This window comes from Peromyscus eremicus, chromosome 22, assembly GCF_949786415.1.
Source record: "Peromyscus eremicus chromosome 22, PerEre_H2_v1, whole genome shotgun sequence".
In the NCBI taxonomy this organism is placed as follows: domain Eukaryota; kingdom Metazoa; phylum Chordata; class Mammalia; order Rodentia; family Cricetidae; genus Peromyscus; species Peromyscus eremicus.
The window spans coordinates 11,350,427-11,370,149 of record NC_081437.1 but is presented as its reverse complement, the minus strand read 5'-3'; the positions used below and the strand labels follow the sequence as shown (position 1 = coordinate 11,370,149).

Genomic DNA, 19,723 nt, shown 5'->3' with positions numbered 1-19,723 from the left:
CAAAGCTCACTTCACACAACTTGTAAGGCGGAACAGTATATGCAGACATCCTTTAAAACTAGGAAACACCGTATCCAGAGATGGTGCGCTGTACTAAATGTTCTAAAGACACATTCCAGTCTGACAGAATCCTCATGCAGGAATTGAGAAAGGGCTGTCTTTCTTCAGTATGTTTGGAAGGGAAAGGGGAACTTAACGTCCATTTGTGAGAGTGCTCTGTATTGGCACAATCTTCAAAATCATTCAGGTGAACAGGTGAAATAATGTCATTACTTAGGTGGTAGTGTGCAGAGGCGCAGCATGGAAGGAGGAGGCCGGTGCTTGGGAGAAGGTGGAGAGGGAAAAAGGAAGTTGAATTTTGTTACAAGAATTTGATCTTCAAAACAGTTTCCCAGGGATGGGAATTGATGACATCACATATTGATCACACTCGCATTAGTTATACAGTTTGAGTACATTTCTTTACTCCTTAATTAGTTTATTCTTTCTGGAGAATAATCACTAGAGTGGACCTGTCAAGACTCTTGTGCAGTCAGTTATATAGTTAGTTCTGTCCTGACTAGTAGATTCTAAATTGTTGGCCAGGTGGAGAGTGTGGAAGGTAGGAAATGGGGGCATTGTGGAGACTAGCGTGAGAGAACTGGATAAGTGACCCTACTGAAAGACCAAACACTGGAGAAGTGGGCAGAAGAGGTAGAATTTAGTTTGAGCAATTATACTTGAATTGTCTCCTACCCACCCCCAAGACAGGGTTCCTCTGTGTAACCGTTGGCTGTCCTGGAACTCACTCTATAGGCCAGACTGACCTCGAACTCGCAGAAATCCACCTGTCTCTGCCAGTAATTGTTGTCATTGGCACACAAAAAAAGGCTAAGAAGTAAATAAATTACAAATTTAAAAGAATGTCCAAAAATGATTTTTAGCATCAATAGCTAAAATATAAAAATGTTGTAATATGCTATGCAAATGAATATCAAACTTTAAAAATACTCTTACAACTTACAGCAAATAAAGACTGCCTTTCCATTTTTTTATACATTTGAGTGCAAGGCTTTTACACACACACACACACACACACACGCACGCACGCACGCACACACAAAGCAGGTGCCCTGGTTGGAAGCAGTTGGCAGCAGGAAAGGATGTACATGGGCAAGCTTTCAGGAAAGGCTTAGGTCTTCACCCCATACCTAAGCCTTTTGTACTTGCTCTCTCTGGGTTTTGTTATATTCACAGCAGGGGTAAAGTGCTGCTAGCAGTTAGAACTTGATAACATTTCCTCTAGGGCTGTTTGTTACTAGATGGGGCAGTTAAGACAGTGCTATCCTGTTTGTAACTTACCCACTAAGAGCCAGATGTAGTTTTGGTTTGTCTTTATGCAATGCTTGCTAGGGATCAAACCTAAGACCTCTCATGCTAGGTAAGCACTGCACATTCTCTAGATGTAGACCACAGCTTCACATGCACTAAGCTGCATTTCCAGCCCTGAAGAACATTTTTTGAGCTCACTGGAAGATTGTGTTAGGACCTAAACTCCAATCTCCCAGACTCCAAAAGGCAATCCATTGAGTTCAGCCTGGACTATAGGAGGATTTCTGGAGGTCAGAGGAAAACCAGCATTCCTCAGGAACTTAGAACACTAGTTGCCATCTACCAACAGGAGTAGTTTCCCTTAACCTCTGGCAGAGAGACACATGGCTACCTGTGGCACCTGTCAGCATATCAAAGCGCATGCTGGTAATACAAGCACCTGTTACCACATTTCAGAGTCCGTGCTAGCATCCTAGCTCTTCTCTCCTCCTCCCTCCTTCCTTTCTCTCCCCACAGCTACTCACCTTCCTCAGAACCCTGTATTCTCGTTCTGCTTGTTCTCTCTGCTCCTGCTTCAGCCCTCAAGTAAACTTTAAATAGCCAGTAGAAACGTGTACTGAACAGGGGAAAGAAAAGTAAGCCCTAAAATAATCTTGCGATTCTGACAGCTCTTATAGATCTGACATGCTTCTGAATTGTTCCATTATCAGTTAACCATTTTATATATTTAGTTGTTTGTTTAACAAAAATTTGAGTATTTACTTTGTCAGGCCCTATACTAAGCACTCAGGATTACAGCAGTTACTATGTCTGAAGCACATGGAATTTATGAGGCAAACAATTGAAACATACAAGATGTAGACAGGGGTTTGGGGATTTAGCTCAGTGGTAGAACGCTTGCCTAGCAAGCACAAGGCCCTGGGTTCGGTCCTCGGCTCCGAGGGGGCGGGGGGGGGGGGATGTAGACCGAATATAACAAATTCTTAATGTTATGAGATGACACATATTTGGAAAGAATAAGAGTTTACTATTACATAGAATGGTTGGCATTTCTGATCCGGTGACATTTAAACTGTCCTACGAAAATGAGTGAAATATGTGAATATCTAGAGAAAGAGTTTTGTAAATGGAGGGATCTGAAGTACATAAGCCCCGAGGCAGGTGATTTTTTTTTTTTAATACTGTGATAAGGTATAGCAGGTAGATCACTGTTCACAGGATGCATGCATGCAGTGTTGGATTTGCTAGCCATTATATTTCTAAAATATTTGTTCTTCACAATAGAAACTTCACCAGACACCTTACTCACATCAGGGCAAGAGGCATAATGGCTGTAATGTAAGTGAGATGTGTAGCTGGAGAGCTTCTCTCCAGGTCCCACCAAGCCCCCGCAGTTCCACAACCCACGTATAAAATAAACACACAGATGCTTATATTATTTAAACTGTTTGGCCTAATGGCTCAGGCTTCTTGTTAACTGTTCTTATATCTTAAATTAACCCATTTCTATAAATCTATACCGTGGCTCGTGGCTCGTGGCTTACCGGCATCTTCACATGCTGCTTGTTATGGCGGCGGCTGGCAGTGTCTCTCTCCACCTTTCTGTTCTCTCAATTCTCCTCTCTGTTAGTCCCGCCTATACTTCCTGCCTGGCTACTGGCCAATCAGTGTTTTATTTATTGACCAATCAGAGCAACACATTTGCCATACAGACCATCCCACAGCAGAGATGAACATGAGATATAGGAGCAAAATGATATGTATCACAGAAGATTTTAAAAATTACAGTTCTGTGGTGACTAAAGTAACAATTGTAGGTTGAGAGCAGTTCAGAGTCTGTTGGTTGGAGGGAAATTGTTGATTTGGTGAAACGTCCCTCACTGAGAGTTTTGACTTGATGTCCTCATGTTCAGTGAGATCCTGTGGACACTGTCCAACAGTGGAATGCACACCAAGATTACAGGAAGACAGTAACTTACTCTTTGCACCCCGAGGCTGCTCGCCCATTGGTTCTCCAGGGAACAGCTCCACCAAAAATGCTCTGGGTTTTTCCCCCCTTTAGTAACATTTTTAAAATAAAGATTGTGAAATATTTTTCTACCTAAAATTATATGTAAATACTGTTGGAAGCACCTATAATTTGACCCAAATTCATCATATCTTTGCATTTTGTTTTATCTGAATGTTTTAAAAAGACATAAGACACATAGGTGTGGGGACTTACGCCTATGATCCCAGCATTTGGGAGGCTGAGGCAGGAACATGACAGGAGTTCCAGGACAGACTTGGTTAAGAATGAAACCCAACCTCAGAAAACTCAAGGCAAAAAAATCCAAAGTATGAAAGTTAAAGTCTGTTCATGAATCCTGCTTCATTAGAATTTCATTTGTAGATTTTTATACCTCTGAAACTTTGTGTTTCTTTTCCTGCCATAGTTAATTGGAAAAGTGGAGCTAGAGAGAGAGAGATCTGAAATCCCTCCTTTTCCCCCTCTTTTTGTAGGACAGTCTCACTATGCAGCTGTTATTCCCAGCACCATTTCCTAACTTTTCAAAAAGAAAGCCTTTTGGGGGAAAGCAGAAATCCAAAATATGTAAGCAAACTCTTGTATATGATGTTTTCAAGTACTTTTTTTTTTCTTTTTTTGTTTTTTTCAAGACAGGGTTTCTCAGTGTAGTTTTGGTGCCTGTCCTGGATCTCACTCTGTAGACCAGGCTGACCTCGAACTCACAGAGATCTGCCTGCCTCTGCCTCCCGAAAGTACTTTTATGATAGAGTTGTAACCAAAACAGATGGAGGTGAGAGGTGGCTTGAAGTCAAAAGAGATTGTTAAATTGATTTATTGTTTTAATTAACATTGAGTTTCTTAGGTACATAGATGTCATCTGTTTCCCAGGTTAGCTTAGTCTAAACTTAAGTTGTTAGGGTCATGTCTTTTGTATTATCACGTATACATGCCCCTGCCATTAGGAAATTTTGCTAACTTACAGAAGCTTACTAAAGGTGATGAAAATAGCATTTTAATACTAGTCAAATTTTCAAACCTGGGTTGTATCCTAATTAGTAAAACTAATTACATCGTATTTGGTGGGCACTATCACTAGGGTCTTTTTGTTACCTGTGGATTTAGATTTAGCAGCTTAGATTAGACTAGACTGCCACAGTTAAAGGCATGCACCACCACTCGTGGCCTATGCACATAATTTTTTTAAAAATTCTTCACACATGACATTGTTTTGTTGAACTTTTTTTCCCCTCTTTTTTTCTTTTTAAAAGACAGGATCTAAACTGGCTAGCCTGGAATTCTCTGTAGACAAGGCTGCCTCTGCTTCTTGAGTATTGAGATTAAAGGTTTATGCAAATATTCAGCCTGGTTTGTTGAATTTTAATTTTTTTTTTTTAATTTGGTTTTTCGAGACAGAGTTTCTCTGTGTACCTTTGGAGCCTGTCCTGGAACTCGCTCTATAGACCAGGCTGGCCTCGAACTCACAGAGATCCGCCTGACTCTGCCTCCCAAGAGCTGGGATTAAAGGTGTGCACTACCAACCGCCTGGATTTTACATTTTTATTACAACGAAGCAACCTGGTCAGAGGTTGAGGACGGCTCAGTGGTTAAGAGCACTTGTTGCTCGTGCAGATTACCCAGGTCTGATTCCTGTCACCTACATGGCAAGTTATAACCACCTAGTATTCCAGTTCCAGGGGACCCAGTGCCCTCTCCTGATCCCTGCGGCTTCTGTACACACCTGGTGCACAGGTAGATGCTTGGGTCATTAGCTGGGACTTGAACTCATTCTCGGAAGCCTTCTAAAAATGGTCTCTGTCAATTTCTACTATAAAATCAGGGTTTCTTTATCCAGTGTCTTGTTTATCTTCTTGGTTTCTAGCTGCATGGTTTGGGGCAGAACTGCTAGTAAAGAAACAGCCAAAATCGAGTAAAGATTCCTTAGTTTTGTTTTGGTAACATGCTTTTCCATGTTTTGCTTATGTTTGAGACTCAAATTCTTTTTTCAAAGGAGCTACTAGTTCCACAAATTGCATAGTAGAAACGGATTTTTTTTTTTTTTGAGATAGCATCTCGTAAATAAAGCCCCCGCTGGTGTCAAGTGGTGTGCGACAGAATGGCCGTGCACTCCTGCTCTGTCTCAGCCTCCCATAAGTGGGATGCAGACACCCAGCTCCATGGCCAGGGTTCACAAAGCGGAAACCTGGGAGGGGTGGGCGAATTGAGAAGTCTTTGAGCAGTAGTACCCACAACACAAGTGACTGCACTCCAGACAGGTCACTGGACAAGTGTCTGCTCACCTGAGTGCCACTGCTCTCCGGTGGAAAGGTGTCACACAGTATGTATGCGACCTAAACTTCCAGTGACAAAGGACAGCACGACACTTAGTAATAAACCTACTACAGATAGCCAGGATAGTACCTTTTTGATAAGGGATTATTAGTGAAATTATTAATGAACTTTCATTTTTTTCCATACAAAGTCTTCAAAATCTGCTGTATATTTTATGCTTGCAATATATCTCACTCATGCTAGGCACATCCCAACCATTCATGGGTCAGTGACTGATGTTGGAAAGTGCAGATCTAGAACCTACATTTCCTGGGGTTGGTTTGTCTTGAAGACACGGTCTCACTGTGCAGCTCTGGAACTTGCTGTATAGACCAGGCTGGCCTTTAACTCATTTAGAGACCCAGCTGCCTCTGCCTCCTGAATACTGGGATTAAAAATGTGCTCCACCACACCCACACCTGTCTTAGAACCTAGTTAATACAGTGGAAATGTGTCTTTCTTAAGTTCTGAATAACAGAATCTTGGAATGCAGACCAAAACCTTACTGAAATTGGTTAAGCTGTGATTTCCCTTTTTGAAAAGTGGGGGTTGGACTAGGTGAACTCATAAGATTTTTTTTTTTCAGTTCCCATGCTGGGCAAGGGCCTTTTAAAAGATGAATAGCCTTCATCAGTATCTCACAGAATTGCCTTTATAGTCAAATGACTTTGTCACTGATGAGATTCAGTTACTAATACATAATGTTTTAGCATGTGCTTTCGGGAGGACTAAAGCCGAGGTCTGTTCAAACCAAGGTCTGTGTCCCAGTTTATGTTCCGTCCACACACTGAGTCCAGAACTGTTGAGTGTGCCAGTGCAATGGGCAGTCATTGCATTCAGTAAGCAGCTTCCCTGCTGAGTTTTGATCACCTACTCTGTCTGCCAGCGTGAGGAGAAGTAGTTTGATAAACTTGTTTTCCGCACCACCAGACTTTGGGTCTTGTTGTCACTGATCTTAAACCTTACTCTGATAAGTCCCTGACTCTACACCTTTCAGCTTGTCTTCCTCTTAGTTCACAGTGAGGACAGCAGAAAGTACTGCTGGGTAAAACAAACAGTAATACAAGTTATTTGACTGTAAAGTAAGATGCCTTAGAGAGAACTGGGCATGGTGGCACATACCTTTAATCCCAGCACTTGGACAGTACAGGCAGAGGGATCTCTGAGTTCAAGGCCAGCCTGGTCAACATAGTAAGTTCTAGGCCAGATAGAGCTACACAGTGAGACCTTGTCTTTAAAAGAAAAAGAAAGAAAGAAAAGAGAGGAAACCTAAAAGTCTGAAGAAAAACATTTGCAGCAAGAAAAGAGTGCCACCCTCATATTGTACTTAATTCCCAAGGAAAGGGCTGTTTGTTAAAAAAAAAAAAAAAAAAAAAAGGTTGCAAACCCATGGCTTGTATGTTGTATACTGGCCAGGCTGGTGTCTCCCTACTGCCCCCACCCCATCTTTCTCTCTCTCTCTCTCTCTCTCTCTCTCTCTCTCTCTCTCTCTCTCTCTCTCTCTCACACACACACACACACACACACACACACACACACACACACACACACACACACACTTTCAAAGAAGTAAACATTTTACAGCTGAAAGGTCTCACAGTAAATTATAGATTCGCTATTTCTCTTGAGAAATGAACAGTTAGAATAGTACTGCCCCTGAACTGGTATGTGAGTATACCTGTGCATCATTCCCAGTCAGCCTGTGGTTTCCCACATCTCTCATTTTCATTTTCTGACCATGTAGATACTTGAATTCATGGCCCTTGATTTTAAAGTGGTACATGGTAGAATCATCAGAAGTTTGGTGTATTCGCCTATACTTGTTATCCTGTAGATAGCTACTTTAAAAATTTATGCAGAGACTTTATGGAATATTAAATTATGTCAGCAAATTGCCAGTGTTTAAATGGTCACAGCTTGCCACTCATGGTAACACATGCCTGTAAACCCAGCACTCAAGTTTGACACTGTCCTGGGTTACATAGCTAGGCGCTGTATCAGAACAGTAGAATAAAAGTTCCTTCTCAAAGGAAGGAGGACAAATATTTTCAAGGACCTCAAATTATGTTTCACAGTATGTTAACTTATTTAGTAATAATTCTAAGTAATAGTATTACTATTTTCAATGCTAGGGTAGTGAAACTGGATCTCACAGCTAATAGAGAGTAAACTGGGATTTAGATCCCAGCAATCTTTCCTTCATCATAATTTATTGCTTTCTTCTCAGTGCCAGAAAGTATTTCAAGTTCCTACTTTATATACATGGTCTCTAGTGTGAATGGTACCAGTTCAGATGGCAAAGCATTTCACACCCTGCCATTTTAACTTCATATTAGAAAAATGAGTGAGCACCAGTAGCTCCTTTGTTTTCTGATTTAATTGATCTTGCTACTTAACAGTGGATAGAAGAATGATATTCTGAGCTTCTTCAGTTGTTTAGCCTTTTTCTATAATGGGCTGTTGCCAGCCCTTCCCCTTTGCTAGCCATACTCCCACTAAAGAGCAATGGAACCACCTGTTGTTAATCTGTTACTTTTATTCAGAACACATTCATCATGTACGCCTTTGATCGGATCAGAGATTCTAGGAGAAATTTAAAAGGGGATTCAACAATTTAATGTTCCTTTAAAATAATCAAAAAAGAAAGTTGTATCCCAGATGAATACCTGTAAGAGTAGATTTACCATCACCTCCAGGAGACAAGTATATGGGTAAAGATGGTTCTAGAAGGGAGATGTTTACAGCTGGTAATTATTTAGTTACTGTTGAAGTTCAGCTATGCTAAAAATCATCAGGAAGCAAGGCCCACTCTTAGATTCAGAAGTAATAATGACATGCATCATGTGGTGTTAAAGCATAGTGTGGGAGGTCTTACCCTGTTAGATCAAACCCTGAGGCTGAGCACTGTGAGTAAGAATAATAAAAATAACTTGAACTTTTCACCCATAATAACCACAGCTTCTTAATCTGAAGTGATGGTTGCAGGCAGACACTCGACAGGTAATCTGTCTTCCTCTTCATAGCTACAGTCTATAAACTACTGAATCTTGAATACTGGATTATACACTGCTTTTCTTAGGTAACTTGGGTTCTTGGTAAAGATTTTAAGACCACATCAGCCTCTGGTTGGTGATGATCATACTTACTTTGTTCTAGACAGCTTAGTAAGCACTGGACAGCCCTGTGCCGTTGTTCCAGCCTCTGTCCTTCCTTGAGCTTTGACAGTCCTCTCACAGTGGTGACTTACCTGTAGGGGTCATCAGGATGCTAGGGGCAGGGGTAGCTGGGGGTTGTGTTGTTTTCTAGTTTTTTGGAGGAATGAACAGTCACATTTGTGGGGGGGGTTTCTGCTGTTTTGTTTTGTTTTTTTGAGAGGTTTCAGTATGCAATCCTAGCTGGCCTGGAACTCAGTTTTGTACACCAAATTGCCCTTACATTTGTGGACAATCCTCCTGCCTCTGCTTCCTGAAAGCTAGGATTGCAGGCATGAGCCACCATGCCCACCTTCCAGCTGTTCCAGAAAGCATTCTTTCCCTTGGTTAGAAATGTGTAATCAATACTGATTTGATTCTGACTTGTCTTTTAAAAATCTAGTTTTAGACAGTTGAAGATCTTGTAACAACTGTTGATCTGTATAAACAAAAGCTGTTTCGGGCCCTATGGTGCTAATAAGAAAAGAAAAACGGTTCCTTACTGTCTTGAAAATATTTGTGTTACAATTGAATTTGATTGTTGATATGAGGCTAATTGAAGGCCCAGTGGTGAAGTGAGAAGTGGCTACTCACTGCAACGAAGCTTAGCTCTTGCTCCCTCTCATCTTAACTTGAAAAGATGTTTGAGTCTTTTTCCTAGGATCTGTTCCAAGATCGTGGTTTTGGTTTATGATGGTAAGAACAGCGGACATGAGGTCTGCTGTCCTGCGTCATGTAGTTTAGTTAATACTGTCTAGTGCAGTGTTGTACAGTAGATTGAAGCTTGCTTTCTTCTTGCTTGGCTGAACTGTCACTTGATCCTCCTTTCCCCTTTCCTGTAACCCTAGTTAACCGTCACACCCCATTCATGATTTTGACTCTTTTAAATATGTCCTAGGAACCAAGTAGTAGCTGTCTTTCTCTGACAGGCTTACTTATATGCATATACCACATATGTATCTGGAAGTGGCCATTTAGGTTGTTTGTAGATCTTGGCTGTTAGGAATAGTGCTGCCGTGAACATGAAAGTTAGTGTTGATATCTGATCAAGATCTTGATGTACATTATTTTGGAAATATCTAGTAGTAGAATTGCCAGATGATGTAGTGATTCTGTTTGAATTGTCTCTGCAGAGCCTCCGCCCTGCTTTTCCATTAGCGGCAGCAGCATCCACAAGTGATCTTGTATTTCCAAATCCTTGTCTACACTTTGTTTGGTTTGCTAATCATTGTGACAGGTCTGAAATGACATACAGTGTGGTTTTTATTCACATTTCCCTGAGGTATTACTAATAGTGTTGCATGATTTCTCAAATTGCCTGTTGGCCATTTTTATGTTTTTCTTCCCTCCTTCCCTCCCTCCCTTCTTCCCTTCCTTCCTTTCTTCCATTCTTTCTTTGAAATGTTTTCTAAGTACTTAATCCATTTTTAAATGCATTTTAAGGGGGGCTGCCTTGGTTTGTTTCTTGCTGTTGAGCTGGCATCCATTATATGTTTAGAGATGAACCACCGTATCACCTATATGGTTTTCAGACAGTTCTACTCCATGGTTTCCTGTTTGCTCCTTGTCAGTTGTTTCCTTGGGGGTGCAGGGACTTGAATCTGCAAGGCCTTGACTTGTAGGTCGATTAGTGTGATAGACGCGATTACTATCTGTCCCAGTAATTTCTCTCTTCTTTGCAAGTTAAGAGACCTCGGTCACGAAGGTTTGCATTTTTTTTTTACTTGAACTTTTCTGGATTCTTGAAGAAATATGTCATTTTAAACAGTTAAATTATATTCAGATGAAAACAGTTATTCTCAACTAAACAAATGGCCACAGATTTGTTGTTTGTTTTGATTTTTACTTCCGCTCTTTTGGACTGGGTATTTATAGTACCCCTTTGTTTTCTACATATGCTCTGTAATATGTTAAAAAAACACACAGTGGAAAACTTCGAGTGCTCTTGTCATGTTTTCATTGTATCAGTAATCACATTTCCTACAGTCATGTAGGAAATACATGTGATTTAATTTTTGTCTTATGTTTCAACAGAAGGAGAATATATTAAAATGTTTATGCGAGGTCGGCCGATTACCATGTTCATCCCTTCGGATGTTGACAACTATGACGACATCCGAACAGAGCTGCCTCCGGAGAAGCTCAAACTGGAGTGGGCGTATCCTTCTCAAGCAGGAGAGCAAATCTGCTTGCTTTGTCCTAGTTTAATAAAAACTTGCTTAGCTAATTCATCAAATTGTCCTTAAACCAGGAATAAAACATAATGCACTGAAGAAACACTTGAGAAATTAAAAAGGAAACATTATCTCTCAAACATGTCAGCTATGTTTTGCTGATAGTGATTTAAAACCACCGGAATTTAATGGAGACAGGACAGCAGCATTCCATCCCTGTCCAGACAGTTCTGCAGCAAGTAGTGGTGATGCAGAGGAAAGGTTCCTGCCTGGGCTTGGAAGGGTAGTGTCTGTGTGCTGTGTGCTGGCTCTGTACTTGCCCCTTTGAACCTTCCTTTTCTTAGATATATAAGAGGTGACACCTGCCTCACAGGGCTGCTGGAGGATTTTAAACACTGAGTTGGCATTTTGTAACGGAAATGATGTATCGTATATGATGAGACTTTTTTTTTTTTTTTTTTTTTTTTGGTTTTTTGTTTGTTTTAAAACATGGGGTCTTGCTATGTCTCTCTACCCAACCTTTTACTCACTGTGTAGCCTGGGGTGGCTTTAATGTCACAAGAGTCTTCCTGACTCAACTTCCCAAGTGCTGGGATTACAAACATGTACCACCGCATGACTATTTGAATTATTTTAAGAACTCAGATTAGCAAGGGTGATTGTAACTCTGCAGTTGACTGCTTCTCTGCCAGGCTTACACACACACACACACACACACACACGATAGTTTAATACTGACGTTTCCTGATTCTACCTGGAAAGTCTCATTTACAGCCTCTAAGAAACTCAGTGAAACAGAAGGAGACTTGTTGTGTAAACTCAGTTCTCTCTCTGATCTTCTATGCTCCCCTCCCCACACTCCAGATTCCTTGCACTGGGCAAAGTTAAATTAGCCTGCAGAAGCTCACCAGCATTTGGCACAGGTTTTGACTGCCATTCTATATAGCAAATAGTATTTAACTAGCCTTATTCATCCTATTAGGCCCAGCATACACGTTCCCGTCCGGGTAGGCCTTAGGTCTCTCTCTCTCTCCTCTTAAGTAGGGTCTCCATGTGTGCTTCCTCCTAGCATGCTGTCACACAGGCCCACATCTGATCTGCTCAGATGTGTTTAGCACTGTGCGTGGTGCGTAGTAGGAACTCAGAGTGTATCTGTCCATAGACACATACAGTAAAAGACGTAGGGTTGGGCAGCAAAGGGGATGGGAGTATCGTGGCTCTGATCCAGTTATCTCTTCATTGTGCATCCATGGCTCCCTAAACACCCTTGAGTATTTGCTTTAAAGCCTTGACCTTTCCTTTAAGATACGGTTACCGAGGAAAGGACTGTCGAGCAAATGTGTACCTGCTTCCTACGGGGGAGATAGTTTATTTCATTGCATCAGTAGTGGTACTATTTAATTACGAGGAAAGGACTCAGCGACACTACCTGGGTCATACAGACTGTGTGAAATGGTTGGTATCAGTTCCCATTTGCCAATTTTGTGTTTGCCTGCTTTCGTCATAATCGTTGTTGTTGTTGTTATTATTATTATAATTATTATTGAATTGTACTGAAAGTTTACCATCAGAAAGCTTAGGATATAAGTAAAGATGTTATTTAGTCTATGGAATATATTTTTTAAAATAAAAAGATCACATTCTTCAAAATACTGAATTGAATCAATAGCTATAAATACACTGCTCTAAATCTCTGTGGACTCCTTCTGCTGCCTCAGTCTGTGCCTTTCTATCTGGCCTGTCATGAAATCCATGTAGAGAGACTGGGCTTCATGAATTTCTGGAAGTAGTTTCTCATTCATTACTTAGTATTTATTGAGGGTTTGTTCTGCGTGATAAATTTTGGGCCTCCGGTTTTCCTTTCAGAGGGAAAGAAGCCATAAGCTAAATTGGATCCTAAGTATCCTGTGTGGTGTCAAACTGTAACAGCAGAACTCTTTGAAGTGCTTAGGCTTGGGTTTACTCAATGAATGTTGCTATTCTTTAGTTAAATTCCATCATTTGTTACTAGAATCCATTGTTTTGTCACATAGACTGTCCTGACAGGTAGATAAAACTTTCTCTCATGTGTGAATGCTAGGATAGTACATAGATGATAGTCAGCCTTTAGAAAAGATAAAAACACTTTATACTTGCAAGATTAAATGTGTACTGAATTTGTGCAGTGTTACACGTGTGTTAGAAGCTGCTTACCTCTCCCAGCTGGGTACTAGTTATCGTGTGTATGGAGGTCAGAACATGGTAGTTAATGCAGCAGTGAGACCCTGTCTTATCAACAGCAGAAACAGGAAAGGAGAACCACTGTTAAAAAGCAGACAAGCAAGTGTGTGTTTTCTCACTCGTGTGGGGGAAAAGTGGTGCAGAATACTATTTTTGGCTTCCACATGTGTAAAGTATTTCCTACAGTTCCAAATTAAAAGAAGCTGTTGAGGTTACCCTTGAAGCATTGTCAGAGGCTGGGGAAAGGAAAGGTAGAGACCAGCTTAACAATTGGCGCAGGGAGGAAAAAGACTTTCTCAGTACTTTTTAAATATCTTTTGATACCAGAGCCATGCAAATATATTATTACCTAGTGCAGAAATTATAATTTAAATTTTTTTGTTTGAAAAGAACAGTGTTAAATACAGCAAATGTTAATGTAATAGAGTTTTATTGTTTAATGACTTAGATTTATTTTTATTATATGTGCATTGGTGTTTTGCCTGCATGTATGTCTGTATGAATGTGTTGGATCCTCTGGAGCTGGAGTTACAGACAATTGTGAGCTGCCATGTGGGTGTTGGGAATTGAACCCAGGTCCTGTGGAAGAGCAGCCAGTGCTCTTAACCCTGAGCCATCTCCAGCCCTTAGAGTTTTAGTTTTAATGTCTAGATGCAGGATATAAACTGTTTAAGAAGAAAAGAAATTAGAGAAGCATTGTTAAAATCTAGCCTCCTTAGAAATGAAAACCTGATACCATTTATGCCAAGTTATTGAAACATTTCAAAAGATATAATTCTTAATATGGAAAAGTTATAGAACTTTAGAACATTTTTAATCTCGTGTGACAAATTAATAAAATTCTTCTGGAAAATAATTAGCAATATATAGCAGGAAACAAAAATTCTTTCCAGTTGAGGTGACTCCTTGATTACAAGATGGCTCAGCAAGTGAACCAGATGACAAGCCGAGCTCCACCCCAAAACCCATATGGTAGGAGAACAGTAACACCTACAGTCTACCTCTGACCTCTCATGCTCTCGCCCCATACATAAACATAATTTATGTAGATGTAATATGCAATAGTATGTATATACCATATATCTCCTTCTGGAGAGGTACGGGGGTGGGGAGGGCAGTGATTTTTGTAAACAAGAGCTAGAGAAATGGTTCAGTGGTTACAGCTTACTGTGCAGATATGGGCCCTGAGTTACAATTGCACCCATGTAAAAGCTGGGCACTGTACATGTCTGTAACTCCAGTGCTGTAGGATGGAGACAGACAGATCTCAGACTGGCTATCCAGCCAGTCCAGCCAAAACACCAACTTCCAGGTTCACTGACAGACTCCACCTGTCTCGAAAAATAAGGTGGGGAAGGCAGTGAGTTAGTTCAGTGAGTAATGGCAAATGTGACACACACACACACATACACACACACACACACACACACACACACACACACACACACACATACACACCACCCCACATATAAATAAATAAATAAATAAATATTTTTTAATGAGTATTGGTGCTGTGGGATGTGTATTTTGTGAATGTGTTGTTCTGATTGGTTGATAAATAAAAAGCTGATGGCCCGTAGCCAGACAGGAAGTATAGGTAAGATAAACAGACAAGAAAAATTCTGGGAAGGCTGAAAGGCTGAGTCGTGCGATGCCAGCCCGCCATCCATGGAACAACATGTAATACACAGGTAAAGCCATGGAACACGTGATGACATATAGATAAACAAAAATGGGCTGAGTTTAAGTGTAAGAGCTAGTCAGTAGTTAGCCTGTGCTAATGGCTGAGCAGTTTTAATTAATATAAGCCTCTGTGTACTTGGGTCTGAGCGGCTGCGGACCAGGTGGGACACAAAAAAACTTTCAGCTACAATTGGGCTATTGAGATAGCTCAACAAAGGCACTTGCCATGGAATCTGACAATGTGATGCATGTGGTTGGAGAAGAAAACTAACTCCCACAAGTTGTTCTCTGATCTCCACAGCATGTGTGCACTTACATCCACACACGCACAGACTTGCGCACACAATAAAATGTAATAAAAATTTAAATTGCAAATATTGAATGAGGTTGAGAGTGATAGAGGAAGACATCCAACATTGTCCTCTGGCCTCCACAGGAAGGCTTGCACATCTACACAGCCGTATGCACACACAAATTTTGTGGTTGATTTTGTGTGTACCGTGGTCTACTAGAGTACAATTGCTACAATATTTTCCATTTTCATATATCATTCATTGCCCTGGGTTAGATTTATAAAAGCTTAACATTAAGAACTAGCTATAGGTTGGTAGAATTATATTGGAAGATGTTTAATACTGCTTTTTGTTTGTTGCTAAAATACTAAAGAGTTATTAAGTTAGTAAGTGTGTAAGGATTATGTAAAGCTGAAGCTATGCTTACATTTTAGTAGATGAAAATTATACTGGGCCATACTTCACTTCATCAAACCATGTAAACATGTCTGTAAGAAGAGCAACTAAAAAGGAATTTGAACAGGTGAAAATGGTTTCCATTTTTACTAGACCAAATTATGAATAAATATTTTCTATGAATTCAGTGTTCATTTATAAGATTAATAAAAATAGAAGTTTGCTTAATTTGCTAATAAAAATAAATAGGTCAGGTGTGTTTTTAAGACTCAAAACTGCTTGAAAAGATACTGATACAAAGGTACATCTGTGCTGTTTCATGTTTCTGTATTTAAAATTATTGTTGCTACTGCTTTTTAGCCTGGCTATACATCCTGACAAGATTAGGATCGCGACTGGACAGATAGCTGGAGTGGACAAGGATGGAAGGGTGAGCAGCCGGTTTCATGTGTCTCCTCCTCTGCTAGATGACTGACTCGGCCACTGCTCCTTGTCCTACTCACTGATCTGTATGAAAGAGTCTTTAGTATTGGGGGAAATGATAGAATGCAAGGAGGTCTTAAAATGCAGGAGTCAAACTATTGTCTCCGTCTGAATAATAAGTATTCTCCCTAGCAAACTGTCTACACTTGCAGATGGAAGGGCTCTTGCTTGTCAAAGGTTAACTTGTTAAACTGAGTTCCTCCTAGTTGTTGGCCCCCTTGCTTTTCTGTTAGGAGGACAGCTGATACCGTTCAGTTTTCAGTTTCAGTTACTCTGATTTCACTGGATTGTTTTATAAACATCTCTTACTTGTGAGATAGTGAATTGACGATGACTAGCATATGTCCGTGATGTTCTCTGGGTTCAGTTTCTATAAAGTGGGAGGGTTGTATCAGATGGCGCTGAAGAGCCCTCCAGTTCTGTATTCTTTAAGGATTCTTTCCATAGAGCTTAGTAGACAGGTTTTTGTTTTTGTTTTTGTTTTGTTTTGTTTTTTTAAGGTACGTTATGTCAAGAATAAAGGTAATACTAAAAGCGAAGTATCAAGGATGATGGTCAGCCACACCTGTAGTACCTCTTTCTTGGTGGCCTCAAGCAAGAGGACTGCTTGAGTTTAAGAGTTTGAGATCAGCCTGGATAAAATTGTAAGATCCTGTCTCAAAAAAAAAGCAAAGTACCCAGAGCACATTGGAATCAGAGTCTAGCTCCACCTTTTAATAGCTGTAAAATTGAGTTACAATCTCTGTGTCTGTCTCCTTATCTCCAGAGTGAGAGTTGCAGATTATGGTATTGCATAACACTAAATATACAAATATTTGCTGCTATGATCACTCTTATTTCCATAGTATTAGGGGAAAAAGTTCCTAATCAAGATTGTTTGGAGGCATGTCTAAATTTTGTAGTTTTTGTCTTACTAAGGTGGCAAATAGGGCTAGGTGTGGTGGCACACACCTTTAATCCCAGCACTCAGGAGGCAAAGTCAGGTAGATCTCTTGAGTTCGAGACCAGCCTGGTCTGCATAGTGAGTTCCAGGGCAGCCAGGGCTACATAGAGAGACCCTGTCTCAAAGCACATATCTACTCTTGGTAGTGGTGCACATGTATATGCTGTGTGGAGTGGTGCACATGTCTGCACCCACATAAGTACACTAGTTCTATCTTGTGTTTTGCAGCCTCTGCAACCCCATGTCAGGGTGTGGGATTCAGTAAGCCTTTCCACACTGCATGTCATTGGACTTGGAACTTTTGAGCGTGGAGTAGGATGCCTGGATTTTTCAAAAGCAGTAAGTCACAGTTATATTTTCAAGTAAGCAAGCTAAGCCTGTTTGTTTTGTGCATAATCTTGTATCCATCCAAAAACAAGATGCTAGCTATTGTATTGTAATCTAAGTACTAAATTTGATTTAGGTAGGATCCTGGCTGGAGAGACGGCTCAGGGGTTAAGAGCACACTGGCTGCTCTTTCAGAGGACCCAGGTTCAGTTCCCAGCACCCACATGGCAGCTCACAACTGTCTGTAACTCCAGTTCCAGGGGCCTGACACCTTCACACAGATGCACATAAAATTAAGTAAATTGATTTAGGTAGGATCAAGATATTACATTTAAGTTGTCTTAGTTATTGTTCTGCTGTGAAGAGATACCATGACCACAACAACTTAAAAAAAAAACAAAAACATTTAATTGGGGCTTGCTTACAGTTTCAGAGGGTTAGTCCATTCTGCATGGCAGGAAGCATGGAGGTACACAGGCAGGCATAGTAGCCAAGAGTTCTGTATCTGGTTCTGCAGGCAGGAGAAAGAAAGAGACTCTAGTCTTGGCCTGGGCTTCTGAAACCTCCAAGCTCACCCCTAGTAACACACTTCCTCCAAGAAGGCCACACCTGCTAATCCTTCCAAATGGTGTCACTCCCTGGTGACTAAGCATTCAAATCCATGCGTCTATGGGAGTCAGTCTCATTTAAACATTACTTTGTCCTGAGATAGGATACCAGTGTAGTGGTGGAAAATGGGTAGAGGAATAAAGACATCGTGTGGTACAGTTTGAAATAAGCAATAAGATGCATTTTAATTTCAATTTGAATAATAGGAGACATCATCTTATTAGGAAATTCAGAGGACACTTCATTTCTATAAAATATTTTTCTCTTGGTGTCACATGAGAGCAAGGAAACAATCAGATCTTTGTATTCTCTAAATTCACGAATTATCTGAGTTCTGGATTGATGATAGTATTAGTTTAATTTTATGTATAGTGAGCTGGAGAATGGTTTGGCGGTTGAGAGCACTTGCTGCTCTTGCAGAGGACCTGAGTTCAATCCCCAGGACCCACATGGTGGCTCACAGCCATCTGTTAGAACTTTTATTTTAATTGTGTGTAGCAATGTCATGTAAGCTTTGAGAGTTTCTTATGAGAGGAAAGTAAGATGTTCTTCATCTGAACATTTTACTTTTCCTTGAAATGGTGGTTACATTTATAAAGTTTGTAAAAAAAAAACAAACAAACAAACAAACAAAAAAAAAAACCTCCTGTATTTTTCACAGTCATATTTTAGGTTTTTCAAGTACACCCTTCTAGATTTTGCTGGGCTTCATTTATACTTCAGAATGTGTTTAGCTATTCATATTCTCTTCAGTTCTTACCTGTCAGCCGCTGTATTCTGACTTACAGGGAGTTTTTGGGTCATGAGAAAGGAGACGTTTTTTAAAGCAGAACATTGAGTTGGATTCCCAGCTTTGCTTGTTTGAAGGCACTGAATGGCAAGAGTCTGACAGGCCGGGAAGGGAATCTGCCAGAATGAAAACAGGTAGCAGGAGTGACTAGCTCTGCTTAAGTCACCCAGTCAACTCAGTAGAGACAGAAGGAAGAGAATGGGGCAGGTGCTGCCTCCCGTCTTCACTTTCTTTGTTCCAGAGACTTTGGGAGGCACCTGCCACAGCTACTACTAGAAGTAAATTGACACCATGCACAATTTCTTCTCTTAAACTTATATATCTGTGTGAGCAAAGGTGGTTTCAGAAAAATGAGATAGAAAAATACTTATTTTCATTTATCTCATTTATTCATGTTACTGTAAACCAAATATGTCACAAAAACTGAAACCAACGAACTTTAAAACAGCATTTAATTTTAGTATATTCCATCAAACTATCAAAAGTTCAGCCGGGCGGTGGTGGCGCACGCCTTTAATCCCAGCACTTGGGAGGCAGAGCCAGGTGGATCTCTGTAAATTCCAGGCCAGCCTGGTCTACAGAGCGAGATCCAGGACAGGCACCCAAACTACACAGAGGAACCCTGTCTCAAAAAACAAACAAACAAACAAACAAAACTATCAAAACTTCACCAGTCGAAAGTGCATGGAATGATGTCTGTTTCTTCTACATGGAGAAATGTGTTTTCTAACAGCAAGAAGTAAGCATGATACAGTGTGAAGGGACTAGGAGAGCCTCAGAACCAGTGGCTGTGGCCTGATGGTGGCCAGTGTCCAACTGACAAGTGGGTATCAGCTCAGGAGCAAAACTAGATATAGGAAAAAAGTCAATGAATGTATTTATAAAATAGCATAGTTTTTGTAACTAGTACATTCAGTTGTGTCTCAAAGGAGTTTAAAATTTTTCATTATCTCACTAGTAGCAGTTT

At 40.5% G+C, this 19,723-nt stretch overlaps 1 protein-coding gene across 6 annotated transcripts in view; it reads left to right on the top strand.

Moving 5' to 3' along the window:
- Eml4 (EMAP like 4) overlaps window positions 1–19,723 on the top strand; it is a 130,718-nt gene that overhangs the window by 81,534 nt on the left and 29,461 nt on the right. For all 6 annotated transcript variants that reach the window (XM_059248504.1, XM_059248503.1, XM_059248502.1 and 3 more), the window contains 4 exons: window positions 10,873–10,996; window positions 12,318–12,467; window positions 15,965–16,034; window positions 17,259–17,369. In XM_059248504.1, the coding sequence (XP_059104487.1) occupies window positions 10,873–10,996; window positions 12,318–12,467; window positions 15,965–16,034; window positions 17,259–17,369 (455 nt within the window). The remainder of the gene's footprint in view (window positions 1–10,872; window positions 10,997–12,317; window positions 12,468–15,964; window positions 16,035–17,258; window positions 17,370–19,723) is intronic.